At 41.4% G+C, this 17,820-nt stretch overlaps 1 protein-coding gene across 1 annotated transcript in view; it reads left to right on the top strand.

The window, feature by feature from the left end:
* The window catches only part of pemt (phosphatidylethanolamine N-methyltransferase), a 232,754-nt gene that overhangs the window by 137,696 nt on the left and 77,238 nt on the right, over nucleotides 1-17,820 (top strand). The window contains exon 3 of the mRNA XM_084323262.1: nucleotides 14,078-14,193. Within this exon, the coding sequence (XP_084179388.1) occupies nucleotides 14,078-14,193 (116 nt within the window). The remainder of the gene's footprint in view (nucleotides 1-14,077; nucleotides 14,194-17,820) is intronic.

Genomic DNA, 17,820 nt, shown 5'->3' with positions numbered 1-17,820 from the left:
GTCATGCTGCGGTGCGCTAGTAATCACTCGTCGCCGCGGTGAGCTGTTGTTGTTGTCGTTGAGCTGAGCTCTCGTTAAAATCAATGGAGGGCATTCAGGAATGTAAAAAAAGAATAGCGCTTGCCGATTGGTGCTAAGAACAGCAGGGCGGGTTCAATTCATCAAAACATTTAGAGACATACAAATATACAGTAGTTTCATAAAAATGCTAAAATCCTATTGATTGATTGATTTAAAACTTTATTAACATATTGCAGAATGGGTACAGTACAGCTCAATACATACAATTGTTAAGGGGATGCAGACCAGAGAAAGACTTTCGTCTTGTTTACATCAGGGTCCCCCATTTTCAATTCATCATATTTCATATCTAAATCATATAATATCTCATTGCTAAATATATGCAATATATAATCTAATAATCCAATAATCTAAATCTAATATATAATATAAAAATGCTAAATGCATGAGTATTTTATTTTGTCTTTAATGTTAGCTTGCAAACTCAAATACTGTCTTGGTAAGCCTCATAATGAATTGTTTGGGGAAAAAAAGAAAAACATCGTGATGCGTATCGTGTATCGCCGAAAGGTCAGAAAATATCGTGATATCATATTTAGGCCATATCGCCCAGCCCTACTTCAGTTTCTATAACAGTGAAACAGAGTTTTGAGTGTAGTGCACACACTGAGTGTAGTGCACACACGCGCCAGCAGAGGGCGAGACCGCTCTAGTGGAGCGAGTGGGTCACAACGGTGTTCACGTTTTACGGTAATGTTGCAACAGTGCTGTGAAAATACCGTAAAGCGTTGTGACGAGAGCAGTGTTGTTGTGGAGCAACTGATGGAGCAAGCAAATAATCCGTCTCTTATTATATGTGAACTAAAGAGTACAAGGTTTACACAACAGCCCCCACCCGCCTTTTTATTGTATTTGTACCGTCCTGTACTATCCGCTGTCAGCTGTTTATCTCTCTCTGTGAGCTACTGAGCTTGAATAACTAGCGTTAGCTCACGTTAAGTAGCGTTAGCTCTGCGGCTAATCTTAGATTACCCTGCACTAAATCAATGACTAGGTTATAAAGCATTCGAGTAGTTTTCACTGCACATAGAAGTAGCCAAACAACGGGAGCATTTCGGGAGCATATCACCAAAACCCAGGCAATTTCTAGCCCTTAAGGAATCAAATAGTCTGCCATGGCTATAGGCTAGATGCTAATGCTAAAACGGTGCAGGCTTCTACCGGTGCGGGACTACCATTCTGAGAGCTGACGATGATTTGTTTACTTGGTAAAACTTTTATATTTAAAGTTAAGTGTCTGGCTTGATCATTTCTATTTCAAATGTATTGATGTTATATCCCAAACAGATATTCGTATATTTGTATTATTAGATTAGTAAGAGCTAGGTGTTACGAACCTAGGGCCCTGCCCTCTAAGTCAACTGGGGTAAAAGGGGCTACATAATGATGCGCTGACGTTTTTGAATGGTGTGTTTTTGTGCAGAACCGTACCAGACTGTGATTGAAGAGGTGAGTATGCTTTGGATAATGGCAGTATAGAATTGGACCAGCATGTGGCGTTTGACCCTGTACTTCCTCAGTTGCCTGCGGAAGTACAGGCGTTGCTGGGCCTTTTTTGTGATGGAGGTGATGTTGGTGTCCCATTTTAAGTTATTGTTGATGTGGGTGCCGAGGAATTTGAGCGAGTCCGTCAGGATTATGGATTGGTCAGAGATTGATAGTGGGAGTTTGTGTTTTTTTTTGGCAGATCTGAAATCGATGGCTATTTCTGTGGTTTTGGAGGTGTTAAGCAGGAGGTTGTTGATGGAGCACCATCTCGCTGCTCTGTCCACCTCTCGCCGGTATGAGGTCTCGTCATTGTCTGTGATCAGGCAGAGGACGGTCTGCATATTTAAAAATGTTTACTGAGCTGTCCAGGGAGATGAGTTGGTTGGTGTAGATCAGGGGTCCCCAAACTTTTTCCTGTGAGGGCCACATAACTTTTTCCTTATCTGGTGGGGGCCGGGGTCAGTTTGTAACAGAAAAAGTGTGACGATCGCAGGGGTGCCTAAACGTAAACATGTATTGTTTTCCAGAAAGACACACAGCCAAATATTAACACATTGGGGACGAACCACGTATAAATACGTGTTTCGAATCCATGCGCTGTGGACAGAATCACGTATAAAGCCATGGCAAGTTGTTATTGCTTTTATTCCATTTTAATAACCTGTTCAAGGTCGCCGAGCGGCACTGCAGATTTTCAATACTCTATGAATTCTACAATGTGCAATACCGGCCAGATCCTCTTAGGGGCGCTATCGCGCTACTGCAATGTGCCCTGTGGGCGAACGGATCACTTTTCTTTTTTCCTTTCAATGGAGATTTTTAGTAGCCGGATTCTGAATCAGCATCCTGTAACTTGGATTACGTTTCGAATCGCAGATTTCACCATGCAATAAGGGGATTTATCATCAGCCAATGGACATATCGATCTACCAGATGGCGATCGATAACGGGGAAATGCTCGGGGGAATCAGGCCCGACCACGGTAAGATCCCCTTCACGTAAATTACAGCCCGATCGGACACCGTTCTGATAGCCATCCAGGCGAACGGCCTATGTGGCTAGTTAGACGAACACTGTTATTGGTAATCAATAATAATAATAATTGAGAGCAGGTTCTCATGAGTTGGAGAACAACTTATGAGAGGCATACAGGCATCTTATCCAGCCTCAGACCAGTTTCTCTCAGTGGAATTGCACACACAGTGACTGCATGAGAATGTGCTGCCGCGAGCGGCATCGCTGAGCTCTGGCTCTGACTACATGCAGTCACTGAGTGTTGTTGTAGCCAGTGGGTAAATCGCGATTTTTTTATTTGTTTGTCATGACAAACCAATTACATAATCCAACATATGTGTAAAGGCACAACATAATATTCCAGTTAACGGTATATTTTTTTAATGATTTGTTACGGCGTAGTCGTTCTATATGAATTGAAAATGGGGGACCCTGATGTAAACAAGACAAACGTCTTTCTCAGGTCTGCATCCCCTTAACAATTGTGTGTATTGAACCGTATTGTATTGTACCCATTCTGCAATCTGTTAAATAAAGTTTTCATTCATTCATTCATTCATTCATTCATTCATTCATTCATTCATTCATTCATTCATTCATTCATTCAGTCAATACTTCCATGCGTATAAATTGAGGAAGCGAGCGAGTCCGCGGCCGCTCGCTCTGCCGCGCGCGGCAGCGGCAGAGCGGTGGATAGGGGGGCGGGTCACGTGGGGGTCGCGGCCAATCAGAGGAACCCAGAAACTGAATTCCGTTGCGGAAAGGATACACACGGCCGGGCCAAATGTGGAGACAGGCCGGAGTTTGGGGACCACTGGAGTAGATGGAGAAGAGCCATCTACATACTGTTTAACAGAGATCCTAAAATAAAATATATAAGTGTCCTTGAGCATGAATGCAGTCCATTTGCCATTTATTAATGCAGTCCATTTATATTAAAACATTCTCCATCGCAGGGCCCCCTGCTTTCACATGGAAGTACGCCTGACACCAAGCCTGGCACAAAGCAGATATTAAAGAAAATTTTAGCCATCTATCTGTGCTGTCTCTCGCCCCCCTCTCTTTACTCCCACACACACATTAAAGTATTTCTTCAATCGCATAGCGTGCTGTAGATACCCAGCTTTTGTTACGGTAGCTTTTTATGCCGGCTCGATGTACCATGCCGTCTGACATGAGTCACCACACACGGTACAATCAAGTAATCTTTTCGTGGCATTTCTCACCGATTTATCATCATTCACTGAAAAGAGTGATGATTGGAAAGAGACAAACTGTTCTGGAGGAAAAAGTACCCAAGGTCTCTCTCTCTCACACAGACACACAAACAAAAGTGCGGGGTATTAAAAAGTCTTAAAGTATTACATTTATAATTCTCAATTTAAGTCCTTAAAAGTTATTAAAAAGTCTTCACTTTTATTTGCACAGGTGTAACTTTGGGGGGGGGGGCAGCCTGGCTGTTGATGTTAGAGATGAAATTACATTAAAAAAAAATAAGTCGTTGTTTGGCGTTGGCGGCTACCTGGAGCTTGGTCTGGCAAGAGCTTGTATGGAACGTGCAAGAAGTTTAAATTAGCGCACAAGTGCAGCAGCCAGTTCAGTGTCGCTATGTGTGTTTTTTCTTTTGTGCTAGTATGGTCATGAAATTGGTATTCAATTTAGCTCTTAAGTGGTATTAAAACGGTCTTAAAAAGTCTTACATTTAACTTGTTGAAACCTGCAGATACCCTCAAACAAAGGTCCTATTGTATTGACTATGGAGAGTTGCTGAAACTATATTGAACTCTGGTGGAACATTGGTTGAATAGCATCCCGGCCGTTATATCATTTTGAAAAGACTCAAAGGTCAAACGGCGCCCTCTAGGCAAAAGAGACCTGCTTTTGGTAGCGCACATTGTTGAATTTTTTTGTCTTTTTATGGGTTGGAGTTGAGTGGGGATAGTTGGAGGGGTTGCTACCACTGGCTACACCCATCGGCGTATTTAGACCACTATCAGTAGGGCACGTGCCACGTGCCCTACTGATGATCATCTGTGCCCCACTGATTAAATAAATAAATAAATAAATAAAAAATTACAAATGTTTTTTATTTCCCCTTTTTTAACATGATCAAATGATCATTTAACATGATCAAATAATTATTATAATATTTTTTACTTCACTTTGAAATATTATAGTGAAATATTTTGCAATGTTGTCACATTTATCTTGTTGAAATCCTCCAACAGGCTCTTTTTTGTAAGTTGCCTGGTTTGCACACCAATAATACAGTGCCATAATAGAATAGTAGAATAGATAGTAAAATTATGCAATAGAATGGCCAGAGTAAAATAGTGCTACAGTACAATCAACAGCGGGGTGTATTAGAAGGCTATTTGTGAAGAGGTACGTTTTTAGCTTATTTCTGAAAATATTAAGAGATCTAGCTTCCCTAATGTCCATAGGTAGTGTGTTCCATAACTTTGGTGCATAGTTAGCAAAGGCTGCATCCCCGATTTTCTTTAGACTGTGGCTTGGAACCTTCAATAGTAGATGATCGCAATGTTTATACTTTGTATATAAGGAGGAGGACCTTGAAATCAATTCTAAATGTTACCGGAAGCCAGTGTAGGTTATTTACTTGTAACTTTGGGTTTGATCCAAGGAGTAAGTTGCCCCATATTGCTCTGTAACATTTCTCTTTTTGTTATAGGACCGACTAGTAGGATTTCAGTTTTGCCCTCATTTAATTTTAGGAAGTTGTTCGTCATCCATTTGTTTATTGCTAAGAGACAGGCGGAAATGGAGTTTATAGCTGTGTGATAATTTGGTTCAGCGGAGATGTACAATTGTGTGTAATCTGCGTAACTATGGAAACATACATTGTGCTTTCTAATGATGTCTCCTCAATGTTCAATGTTCACTGCAATGTTCAATGCAAGTAAAGCACTTTAAACTTTAAGTATGACTAAATGCTTTCTTCACTATATATATAGTAACTGTTCCAAAATGCATAGATTTCTATGTATTTTAGGGGTTTGGGGGGCTAGCTCTTTTTAATATAAATGTCAGATTGTTTTATTTATTTCATAGATTTCTATGCATTTCAGGAGTTTGGGGGGCTGGCTCCCCCAAATAATTAAATAACATAACCCTAACCTAACCCTAAAACCGAAATAAAGTTTAAAAAAAATAGTTACAAAATCCACCCATTTTCACCCACAAACCGGCCAAAACCGGCAAAAAATTTCTTGCGGTCACGCTACGCGCTCCCGCTTCATAGTTTTTGGTGCCCTTCTGTGCCCTACTGAAGTGCTGGGTCTAGATACGCCCCTGGCTACACCTCAGGACCTGAGGTCTGAAGAAATCCTCAGTATAATAAGTTACTAAACTCCGACCCATGCATGAGACCAAAACAAAAATGTTTTAACAAATTGCAATACCAAGTGGGGCTCTTTGTTGGCAGTACAGATTCAACCTTTAAATAATCAAGGTTGGAATGTTAAGTCCATACTGTGACAGTGGCTCAGGAGGTAGAGCAGTCGTCTTGTAATCAGAAGGTTCCTGGTTGGATTCTAGCTCCCGGCAGCATTTAGAAGTGTCCTTGACCAAGACCATCTTGCATGGTTGCCTCCGCGGTCGGTGAGTGATTGGGTGAATGTGAGGCATAAGCTGTAAAGCGCTTTGTATAAAAGTGCTATATAAATGTAGTCCATTTACCATTTACTAACACTCATCTTCATCAGTTGCTCTTGTGCTCCGTGTGTGGGGAGCTCTCTCTCTCTCTTTCTCTCTCTCTCTCTCATCTCTCTCTCTCTCTCTCTCTCTCTCTCTCTCTCTCTCTCTCTCTCTCTCTCTCTCTCTCTCTCTCTCTCTCTCTCTCTCTCTCTCTCTCTCTCTCTCTCTCTCTCTCTCTCTCTCTCTCTCTCTCTCTCTCTCTCTCTCTCTCTCTCCATTCACTTGCATTGGTATTGCAAACCGAGTCATTATTTTACATTTAGTCATTTAGTGACACTTTTATCCAAAGCAACTTACAAATTGTGAACAAGTCGACATGAGGGGTACATCTCCAAGGGTCAGTGGCATTGTTCATCAAATAGTGTCGTTCTTGAGTGTTACCTTCTAACACACAAACGAACCGGGACAAAACTGACCCTGCTAATATATAGAATAAAATAGTATAGAATAGACTTTATTGTCATTATACTTGCGTACAACAAGATTAGGGACTCAAACGTAAGGTGCTGGTAATAGAAGATAAGCATAAAATCCAGGTCGAGGATAAACAAGTCTCCTTTTTCAGTTTGCTTTAAATTTATCCAGGGCTGCCTCTGACGTTTAATGCCCTGCTAAATTCTAAATGCTGAATGCAAAATTTATATAGAGCTTTTATCCAAAACGCTTTTGCATTTTGTTCCTCACATTCGACCCATTCACTCACACAGTCACACACTGATGGCGGAGGCAACCATGCAAGGTGCCAACTAGGGCTGGGCGATTAATCGATTTAATCGATTAATTCTAATTAATGATTTAGGACGATTTTCAAAAAAAAATTATATATATTTTTCTATTTCTTTTAAGTCACCTTTTATTTTACAAACAGTGATGTTTGGTGAAAGTTAGATTTGCACTTTATTAATCCCAATAGGGAAATTGATTCTTGTTTGATGATCAAGAGGCACCTTTTATTTGAAGTTTGGTGAAAAAGCAAGTTATTGCACTAATTTATTGCACTATTAATCCCAATAGGGACATTCATATTTGTTTGATCAAGAGTAACCTTTTATATATATATATATATATATATATATATATATATATATAATTTTTGTAAGTGAAGATTGGTGAAAGTTAGGTTTGCACTTCAATCCCAATAGGGAAATTCATCTTGGTTTGATTTATTTTTTTGTGTCAAATAAAAACAAAGGTTATTTGAATGATTTCCTTGGCTTTTTTAGTTTTCAAAATATTTTTTTTTATTAAAATCGTAAATCGGATTTTAAAAAAAATCAGAGGTTTTATTTTTAGGCCATATCGTCCAGCCCTAGTGCCAACCTGCACATCAGGAGCAATTAGGGGTTAAGTGTCTTGCTCAAGGACACTTTGGCACACTGCCCGGGAGGAACCGGGCACCTCCGGATACCAGACGACTGCTCTACCTCCCAACTGTAGAGTGTGTAACGTGACGTCTATATCAGGTGTTCTTCAAAGTTTTGATGATTCAGGCCTTTAAGGACCCAACATTGGATTGAGGGCCGCCCACAACAAAAACGTTTAATTAGGTCAAACTTTCGATCTCAAATTAAATTTAGTGACAACACAGATGTTATAATAAAAAAAGCTCATCAGCGTCTGTACTGTCTTCGCAAACTAAACTCCTTTGGAGTCGACCAGAGAATTCTGACAATGTTTTATTCTTCCTTTATTGAGAGTATTTTAACCTTTTCATTTGTATGCTGGTTCACATCCCTCTGTCAAAGAGACAAGAACAAACTGCAAGGTGTTGTCAACCTTAGCTCAAAAATCATCAGCAGAACACAAAGATCCCTAATGCAGTTTTACAATGCCCAAGTGCTCAAGAAAGCACACAAAATAATTGATGACCCCACACATGTTCTTCATGTGTGTTTTGACCTGCTGCCCTCAGGAAAGCGCTTTAGACAGCCTGCCTGCAAAACAAACCGAAGGAAATTTGGGTTTGTATCAGAGGCCATTCGACTGGTGAATGGCCACAGTACAAGGAAAGGTCAGTTTACAAACGTGCACCCTTTGACCCCTTGATTTTAATATTTTTAATATTTTTGACGGAAGTGCACTTTTTATAATGACCAAATCCATTTATTTATTTATCTATTGGACTGACAGATCAACAATGTAGGGATCCCATTCTGGCAGTGTCATGTCTTTTATACTTTGAAGTGTCATGTATGTCTCTTGTCCCTGTTTTTGTCCTGTTTTGTCATGAATGTATATGCAGCTGTTTGTGATATCATGCCTTAAATTGCCCCTTGCAGGACTAATAAAGTTTTTTGAATTGAATTGAATTGAATTTAATCTCGCTAGCCGACGTGCCTGCAATGATAACGCAATCTCGCAAGTAGGGCTTGGCGATATGGCCTCTAAATTATATCGCGATATTTTTTGGCCATATTACGATACACGATATATATCGCGATATTTTGACATTTCCTCTAAAGCACTTAAAAATGCCCCCCCCCCCCCCGGATTTTGTTTTAGGTTCGCGTTTTGATCATCTAAGCTGCCGTAAGTGATGATGTCACACTAGAATAGAATGTAAACAGCAAGAGTTTAACACACGGAGATGGAAACTGGATGATATAAAGAAACGAATAACCAATAAATATGAAGTTATGTTTAAACTTCTGTTGTCAAGCGTCGTCAATATAACCCACCCCCTTTCCTCACGAATGGAACTAGTGTTGTGGAGTCCGCTTTGAGTGTTTTCCAGGGTTAGCATCTAACGCTAGTTAGCTTAGCCTAGTCATCATGGATAACTTGGTTAGCAGCTAACGTTAGCCCATTGCTTGCGTCAATTAAATTGCAGGTCCGTGCTGGTCTGTCTAATGAAATTACAATTGCATGTAATTTAAGGTCCGCGCTGGTCATGTGTCTATAATGAAATGAGAGGGAGATCCCCCCTTGAATGGCCTTTTTTTTATTGATATTTTTGCACAAATCTTTCCAATATTCAAAATACATCTTTCCACAGCATAATATGCAACATCCAAGATTCGTCTTTTTCTTTTTTGTAACAACATACAAAACATGTAAAAGACTCATACAAACACATTAACAACTGACATGGAAATTAAAAAAGCACTTACAAAAAAAAACATTACCATACATTGTGCATATATATCCCTGATGCACATACGTTATATGTAGACCGATCTACCTGCGAGCAGGTATGTGCTGCATCTTCTATCGGGATGCCATCTTTCTCCATATGCATGTGAGAGGATGCGTCTCAGATATATGTAGGTGTGCGTGAGAGCATGTATGAATGTGTGTCTCAGATATGTGTATGTGGGTACGTGTATCACGTAAGTAAGTGTGTATGTCTCATACGTGTGTGTGTGTGCATCTCCGTATGTGACTGTAATCCTATCTTTTGTGTGTGTCTCGTATCCATGTGTGTCTCTGCCACCTGTGTGAGTGTGTATCTCAGGTATGTATATGCATGTGCGTCTCAGCTATGTATGTGTGTGTTCCCTATGTATGTGTATATCCCCTAATATGTGTAAGTGAGAGCTTATGCTTCAACTATGTGTATAAGTACATGTGTGTATGCCTGTTTCCTACAGTGAGTATGTGCATGTATGCATGCCTCTGGCATGTATATCTCAGCCTTGTGCTATGAGTGTGTGTAATTCTGTTATGTACACATACGAGTATGTGTGTCCTAGACATGCGTATGCGGCTAGATATGCGCATGTGAGAGTGTGATAGAGAAAGTGGCCATTCCATAGATACACCATCCGGACATACAATCTATGCATATACATACATAATACAATATAAAGTATAGGTACCATCAGGTCAGATCCCCTTTTTTTCACATTCATCCTTGATAACACTGTAACCCCACCTTAATCATTCGTCCCCAGACCGTTCGGTCAGGTGTAGAAAACTGTCCCATACCTCAGCAAAGATATCCTCTCTCCCTGCGACTCTATATGTCACCCTTTCATATGATGCTGTCCGGAACATTAGTTCCATCCATTCTTTAAAAGTAATATCAATGGGTGATTTCCAATGTCGTAATGCAATTCTACATCCTGATATCATGGCCATTCTATACCACATTCCCCGGTATTTAGGCAGTTTAATCCCTTTCGGTACTATACCCAAAACACATGCCATTGGGGAGTTATTTACCTTTACATTCAGAACTTTACTTAGGAATATCACAATTTGATCCCACATTTTCCGGACTTTCTCACATTCGTATAACATAGTAAAGTGCCTGTCTCCTTCTCACATCTCCAGCAGATGTCACTGTCCCTTAATTTTAGTCTGGCCAGTTTACTAGGCGTCCAATAGCTTCTGTTTAAAACTTTGTAAAAGATAAGTTGTGATTGTGCCTCCCGAGATAATTTACCTGTTATGGTTTGTAACCGACCCCAATCACACAACACAAGACAGGTATGAGAGTAAGCCAAAACAGGGCATTTATTCATTACATAACAAAAAGCGGCACTGTCCCTTTAAGGGAGAACACAAAAACACAAGAGTCAAAGAAAAAGGGAAAATGCGGCACTGTGCCTTTAAGAGGCGAACAGGCTAAGGGACTAAGGCTAAGGGACAGGGCCAGGGCAAAATGTCAAGGACCAGGACCAGGGGCACTGGAGAGGGGGAACAGGGACAGAGGCCCGGAGAGGCGGGCTGGAGACAGGGACAGAGAACAGGGTAAGGCCTTGGACAGGGCGAGGGCCAGAGCTGCTTACAGGGATGAGGAAGGGTTCCGACGGCGGAGGCCTGGCACGGGAACAGGGGCCCGAACGGCGGAGGCCTGGCACGGGGACCAGGGGCCCGACGGTGGAGGCCTGGCACGGAGATCTTCCTCTGATGCTGCAGACGGGCAGCGCAGAACACAGGGGTCCCAGGGGACCGGGACGAAGAGACGCATCCTCCCGTGGAACTAGGAAGCGATGCGCGCCGGCTTGACGTCTGGAGTGGGAGCGCGCCGGCTTGACGTCTGGAGTGGGAGCGCGCCGGCTTGACGTCTGGAGTGGGAACACCACTCCAGGCCTGGCACGGAGATCCCCCTCGGATGCTGCAGACGGGCAGCGCAGAACACCGGGGTCCCAGGGGACCGGGGCGAAGAGACGCATCCTCCCGTGGAACTAGGAAGCGATGCGCGCCGGCTTGACGTCTGGAGTGGGAACACTGGAAAACCTCCCGTAGAGAATTAGAGAGCGTAGACGGCGTCCCACTCCAGGCAAACGGCGACAGGTGGTGAAGTACAGGGGTGGCACGACGTCTCACGCCGGAGACGCGGCAGTAGATTGTAGTAACAAGAACGACCCGACCAGGACTGGAGGGGAGGTCCAGGTATTTAAAGCCCTCTGTGGCGCTAATCATAAACTATGACAGCTGTGAAAGGTAGTCCAAGGGTGGGGGCTGGTGAAGAGTAGAGGAGAGTAAAACATCGCAAGGGTGGGGGCTGGTGAAGGAGAGTAGACAGGGAAAGTCCAAAGGTGGGGCTGGTGAGGTGAGGAGACAGGGAATAAAGGTCCAGGGAACAGGCAAATCCTCACATTACCCCATTTGGACACCAGCTTCTCCCATATTTCCTCAGTAATATCCTCACGTACATCGTTCTCCCAGCTCAACCTCAGACCCGCCAACTTGGGTGCATTATGTTCCCTTATAACATCATAGAATCTTGACGCACCGCCTTTCCTACGCCATCCTTTATAAAATATTTCTTGAATTGCAGTAATCGGGCCACATTTTGGCCCTCCCATTGATGACGATATACAATGTCTAATCTGTAGGAATTTATAGAAGTTTTTATTATCTATACCAAAGTCCTCTCTAATATCCTCAAAAGGTAATACCCCATCTTCCCCGGCTATATCACCTAGTACATGTATCCCCCTTTCAATCCAGTCGTCCCATATGACTGATTTCTTGCCAATCTTTAGTTTTTTATTATACCATATAGATAGTTAGTTAGGTAGTTAGATATGGGCACCAGTCAGCCTGTGCGATTGATTCCAAGTTTCCCTGGCAAACGCCATTAGAGGGTTCTTAAAAGGTATAGGTCTGTCTGATTGTGTCAGGAAGGATTCCAGAGATGAGGGATATACCATTTCCTCCTCTATCCTGACCCAAGCAGGTGCCTCCTCAGTCGAGTGATTCAATTTGGAGTTGAATGGCCCTTTTAAGGTTTCTCTCCTCCACACTGCCTGTGGAGCATTTTTTCCCTATTGTTAGGTTTTAGTGAGTTTTTCCTTACCTTCGCGTGGGGTATGTCTGGGAGTGCTTGCATTCATTTATTTATTTATTTATTTGCATTTATTTTAAATTTGTTGGACCTTATGGTGTTCTTGTTTTGTTCTTGACTTATTGTTATGTTTCTTCTTGACTTGTTTAAAGAAGACGTGACCGGCCCATGGGGACATTAACGTGTGTTGTCTGGCCTTACAAATAAATTTGATTTGATTTGATTTGACAGCTCTGCGCAAAAGCAAGTCTCACCTCAGCCGCAACGTGACAACATATACTCGGATGTTCACGATATACTAATTTACTACATCTCATGTAGAACAAGCCGCGATACATCGAGACTCGATGTATCGCCCAGCCCTAATCGCAAGTAGGGTCCTGAGATTCCTAGTTACCAGGCAACCAGTAGCCTGCCAAGCTTTCAACAAGCTGTCATTCCCAACTTGACAGCTTAGCCCAGGGAGTGACGTTTTACTCTTCTTAAACTGTATTGGAACCGGATCAAATATAACACATGCGTTTACACCTTAACAACAACTCATCGCGGGCCGCCAGATACGTTTTCCGAGGGCCGCCATTGGCCCACGGGCCACACTTTGAGAACGCCTGGTCGATATAATAGAGATAAATGTGCGATGAAGCCTGTGTAGTTCCACTCTGACTACACACAAGGCCAATGTTCTAACCACTCTGCGCTGACCTTCAGACGCTGTCAGAGCTCTCTCTCTCTCTCTCTCTCTCTCTCTCTCTCTCTCCTCTCTCTCTCTCTCTCTCTCTCTCTCTCTCTCTCTCTCTCACACACACACTGTCTTTCTATCTCTCTCACTCTCACTGTCTTTCTCTCTCACTCTCTCACTGTCTTTCTCTCTCTCCCCTCGATCTCCCTTTCTCTCTATCTCACTCTCTGTGTCTCTTTCTCTCTGTGTCTCTTTCTCTCTCTGTCTCTCACTCTCTCTTTCTCTTTTAGTCTCTTTCTCTCTCTCTTCCTAGAATAGATGCTAATGTAATCTGTGTCTTATAGGCTGAGAAGTGTCTAGAAAACTATTCTCGTTCCCACCTCGGTGGACTACAGAATTTTCACTCTGGGCTAAAAATCTATTGGTGTAGACTGTGGTAATTCCATGTACGAATAAATAGATTATGATGATGATGATAATTTTAAAGTCGGGACTAGATCTTTCCTCGCGTGCGTGCATGCGTGTGCTCAAATGCGTGCCTGCGTGCGTCCCATTTCTAGAGAAAATATAAAACAAATTGTGAATATTAAATAGTCTTATAACCAAAGTGCGTGCGTGCGTGTGTGTGCGTGTGTGTGTGCTCAAATGCGTGCGTCCCATTTCTAGAGAAATATAATAAAAAAATATTAATATTAAATAGTCTTATAACCAAAGTCTCTCCTCTCTAACCTCTCTCTCTATCTCTCTCTCTCTCTCTCTCTCTCTCTCTCTCTCTCTCTCTCTCTCTCTCTCTCTCTGTCTCTGTCTCTGTCTCTGTCTCTGTCTCTGTCTCTGTCTCTGTCTCTCTCTCTCTCGTCCAGGTGGCCCGATGGGAGCATCGTACTCGTGGACTGACCAGGTTGTTTGGAGGTCCCTACCTGGCCTGTTACTGCATGGGCTTCCTCATCATCCTGCTCAACGTCTACCGCAGCCACAGGTGAGCCCCCCCCCTATCCTTTTATACCTTTTTATTATTTCTCTCCCTCTCTCTGTGCCTCCTCCATCCTGTCTCCCCTGCTCTCTAAACCCCTCCCCCCTCCCTCTCTCTCCCTTCTTATCTCTCTTTCTCTCTCTCTCTCTCTCTCTCTCTCTCTCTCTCTCTCTCTCTCTCTCTCTCTCTCTCTCTCTCTCTCTCTCTCTCTCTCTCTCTCTCTCTCTCTCTCTCTCTCTCTCTCTCTCTCTCTCTCTCTCTCTCTCTCTCTCTCTCTCTCTCTCTTGTTGTGAGAGTGTTGGCGGGGGCATGCAGCATGCTTACTTCCTGTCCGTTGCCTGGCAACACTATATTTTGTTATTTGACCGTCTTTTTGAAACACTTCTCGATGGTGTATCACTATAACACACAAAATCTTGAAGCGTCTACACATTCACTACAACACACAGAATCTTGAAGCGTCTACACATTCACTACAACACACAGAATCTTCTAGTGTCTACACATTCACTACAACACACGGAATCTTCTAGTGTCTACACATTCACTACAACACACAGAATCTTGAAGCGTCTACACATTCACTACAACACACAGAATCTTGAAGTGTCTACACATTCACTACAACACACAGAATCTTCTTGAGTGTACACATTCAACACACAGAATTCACATTCAGTCTAAAGACTCACCTATTCTCCCTGGCCTTTGACCAGAGCTGAGCCTGCCTCCTAGGTTGTTACGTTTAGTCCTTTTATGCCTTATTTTTGTATTCTGCTCCACTTTTCTTTCTTTTATTTTATATTTCTATCTGAACCCCTGCACTTATTTGTATTTGCACTTTTTGCACCATTATATTTAGTATATTGTATATTAGTGCATAAGTCATTGGCTTTTTCGTTCCTATCCTTGACAAAAGCAAATAGGTGATGTAATGTTCTGTATATGTTTTGTTGTCTAAATAAATACCTACCTACCTACCTACCTACCTACCTAGTGATGCACCGATGTGAAAATTGTGGCCGATACCGATAACCGATATTAATATTGCTGTTCTGGCCGATACAGATATTTACCGATGTCGTTATCTCTGTATAAAAAACACTTTTTTATGATAATCAAATAAAGAGCTATTTTCCAAAACGCATTTATTTTTAAACATTTGTAACTTATTTTCAGAAATGACTGATATTTTGAAAATAATTATTTTGATATCGGAACGATACCGATGTATAAAAAATTACCATATCGGCCGATATATCGTGCACCACTATTGTATATGTATTTCTTGCTCTTATATGTGAAGCACTTTGGTACAGTCACAACTGTTGTAAAATGTGCTATACAAATAAACTTGATTATGATTATGACTACAACACACAGTATCTTCTACAGTCTATAGTCTACACATCCACTACAACACACGGAATCTTCTAGAGTCTACACATTCACTACACAACACACAGAATCATACATGAGTCTACACACATTCACTACAACACATGGAATATTCTACAGTCTATGCGTTTCTTTCTCGTCGTTACTGCATGTCAACTGGGCAGACATACTGGTTGACTAGAGGTTAAGATAAGATAAGATAATTCTTTATTGTCTGTTGGTACAGAAATTAGTTTTGTGTCAGAACACACAATACTGTGTTACAAAAGACAACCATGTTACAGCAGAGATAGACATACAGACAAGACATCAGACTTCATGCTCGAACTGACTTACAAGAAAGTTACAAACACATTTCTTTCTTCCACTTACGAACTTCTTGGGCCGATTTTGGCATGATCAAACAGTTTATTTTTGGAGATTCGCTCGTAGCTACGAACGAGTAAGTCGGACAGACTGCTGTGCGCCCATATTTTTAAGGGCTTTATTTGGGAGAAATCATTGGTGATTGTGTTCACTTCGATTCTACAGACATCCTCGGATTTAAATAATTATAATAATAATAAATACTACAATATTTGTATCATTACCAATTATGTTTTACATGTATAGTCATGATTCAATGAGGCATCGTGAAAATAAATAAAAGTACTACACTAACACTGCAAATGACAGTGAATAAATAAACAAGAACTAAACCCAATCGTGCGGATATAGCTAGTGGAATAGTATTAATATTCCATATACTGTACCGTCTTGTTCTCTATTGTTATTATTTTTATTTATTTTTTACTGTATGAAGCACATTCTCAGGGACTCATACAGAACCAAGCATTTCACTGTAATGACTATATGTGACAAATAAAAGCAAACTTGAAACTACTACTACTACTGCTACTACTATTACTATTACTACTACTACTACTACTACTACTACTACTACTACTACTACTACTACTACTACTACTACTACTACTACTACTACTACTACTACTGTACTACCACTAGTGCTACCACTACCACTACTACTACTAGTACTACTACTACTACTACTACTATACTACTACTACTACATTTAGTTGAGGCCCTGGGAAACCCATTCCAAACACATATTTGAATAAAACAAATAATAATAATAATAATAATAATAATAATAATAATAATAATAATAATAATAATAATAATAATAATAATAATAATAATAATAATAATAATAATAATAATAATAATAATAATAATGCATAGTTGTCAAACAAGCGAGTGCTGCTCTTCTCCTTGATACGCTTTTAGGTTTCAGCTACAGCAGTGTAGCAATGTGCCATTTACTCTCAGGTGTTATGGAATAGCCCCCCCCCCCCATCTCTATTTCCCCATAAAGCACCCTGATATAGATGGCAAAATTGCGTGACCCACCCCCCGTCACCCACCCCAATTCAGTCTGCAACAAGCCACATTATATAAGTTTTTTTTGCCAGTTTTCTGTCTCAGAACTGGGTCAGTGTGTGAATGACGAACTGACTACTGGGATGTAGGTCAGCGCCGATTCTTGCCTAACCCCTGGTTCTTACCTAACGGCGGGCTATTGGCGACAATTGTGTTCCATCACTGTACACGGACGGGGGGCAGGGAAGCTGGGCATAGGCCGATATGGCTACATCAGAGAGATGTCATAGTGTTTCTTCAACTTTGACCTAGATTTCCATCGAGATGCTACCATCGCCCATATTTATCGCGCCAATGTCAATATTTGATGATTACATGTACAGAATGAATGCTGTATCTATTTCTGTGCTCTTTCTATTTCTGGACACCACTGTGAATTCAGGTCTGATTCATGAAGTCTGTTTCCTTTCCATTGACGTGTATCCAAACTGTGAAGAGTGCATGTCTGTGCAATAACTCACACACACCCTTTACTTACTTCTTAATTACATTTTTTTACTTACTTTTTTTTTACTGTATGTAGCACACTCTCAGGGGCTCATACAGAAACAAGCATTTCATCATAAAGTATTCTGTATTTTGTTGTGACAAATAATAAACAAACTTAAATTTGAAACACTTGCGTCCATCCAATGAAATCTGTAGGAAGCATTTACAATACGGCTACATTCACACTGCAAGCTTTAGTGTTCAATTCTGATTTATAAGATAAGATGAGATATTCCTTTGTTTATCCCCTTGGGGAAATGCAGGCACCATAGCAGCATGGGGGAGGGGGGGGGGGGTACAGGT

This window comes from Notolepis coatsorum, assembly GCF_963971535.1.
Source record: "Notolepis coatsorum genome assembly, chromosome: 10".
Taxonomy (NCBI): Eukaryota; Metazoa; Chordata; class Actinopteri; order Aulopiformes; family Paralepididae; genus Notolepis; species Notolepis coatsorum.
Note: the sequence above shows the minus strand (reverse complement) of the source record. Positions and strands in the feature narration are given on the sequence as shown.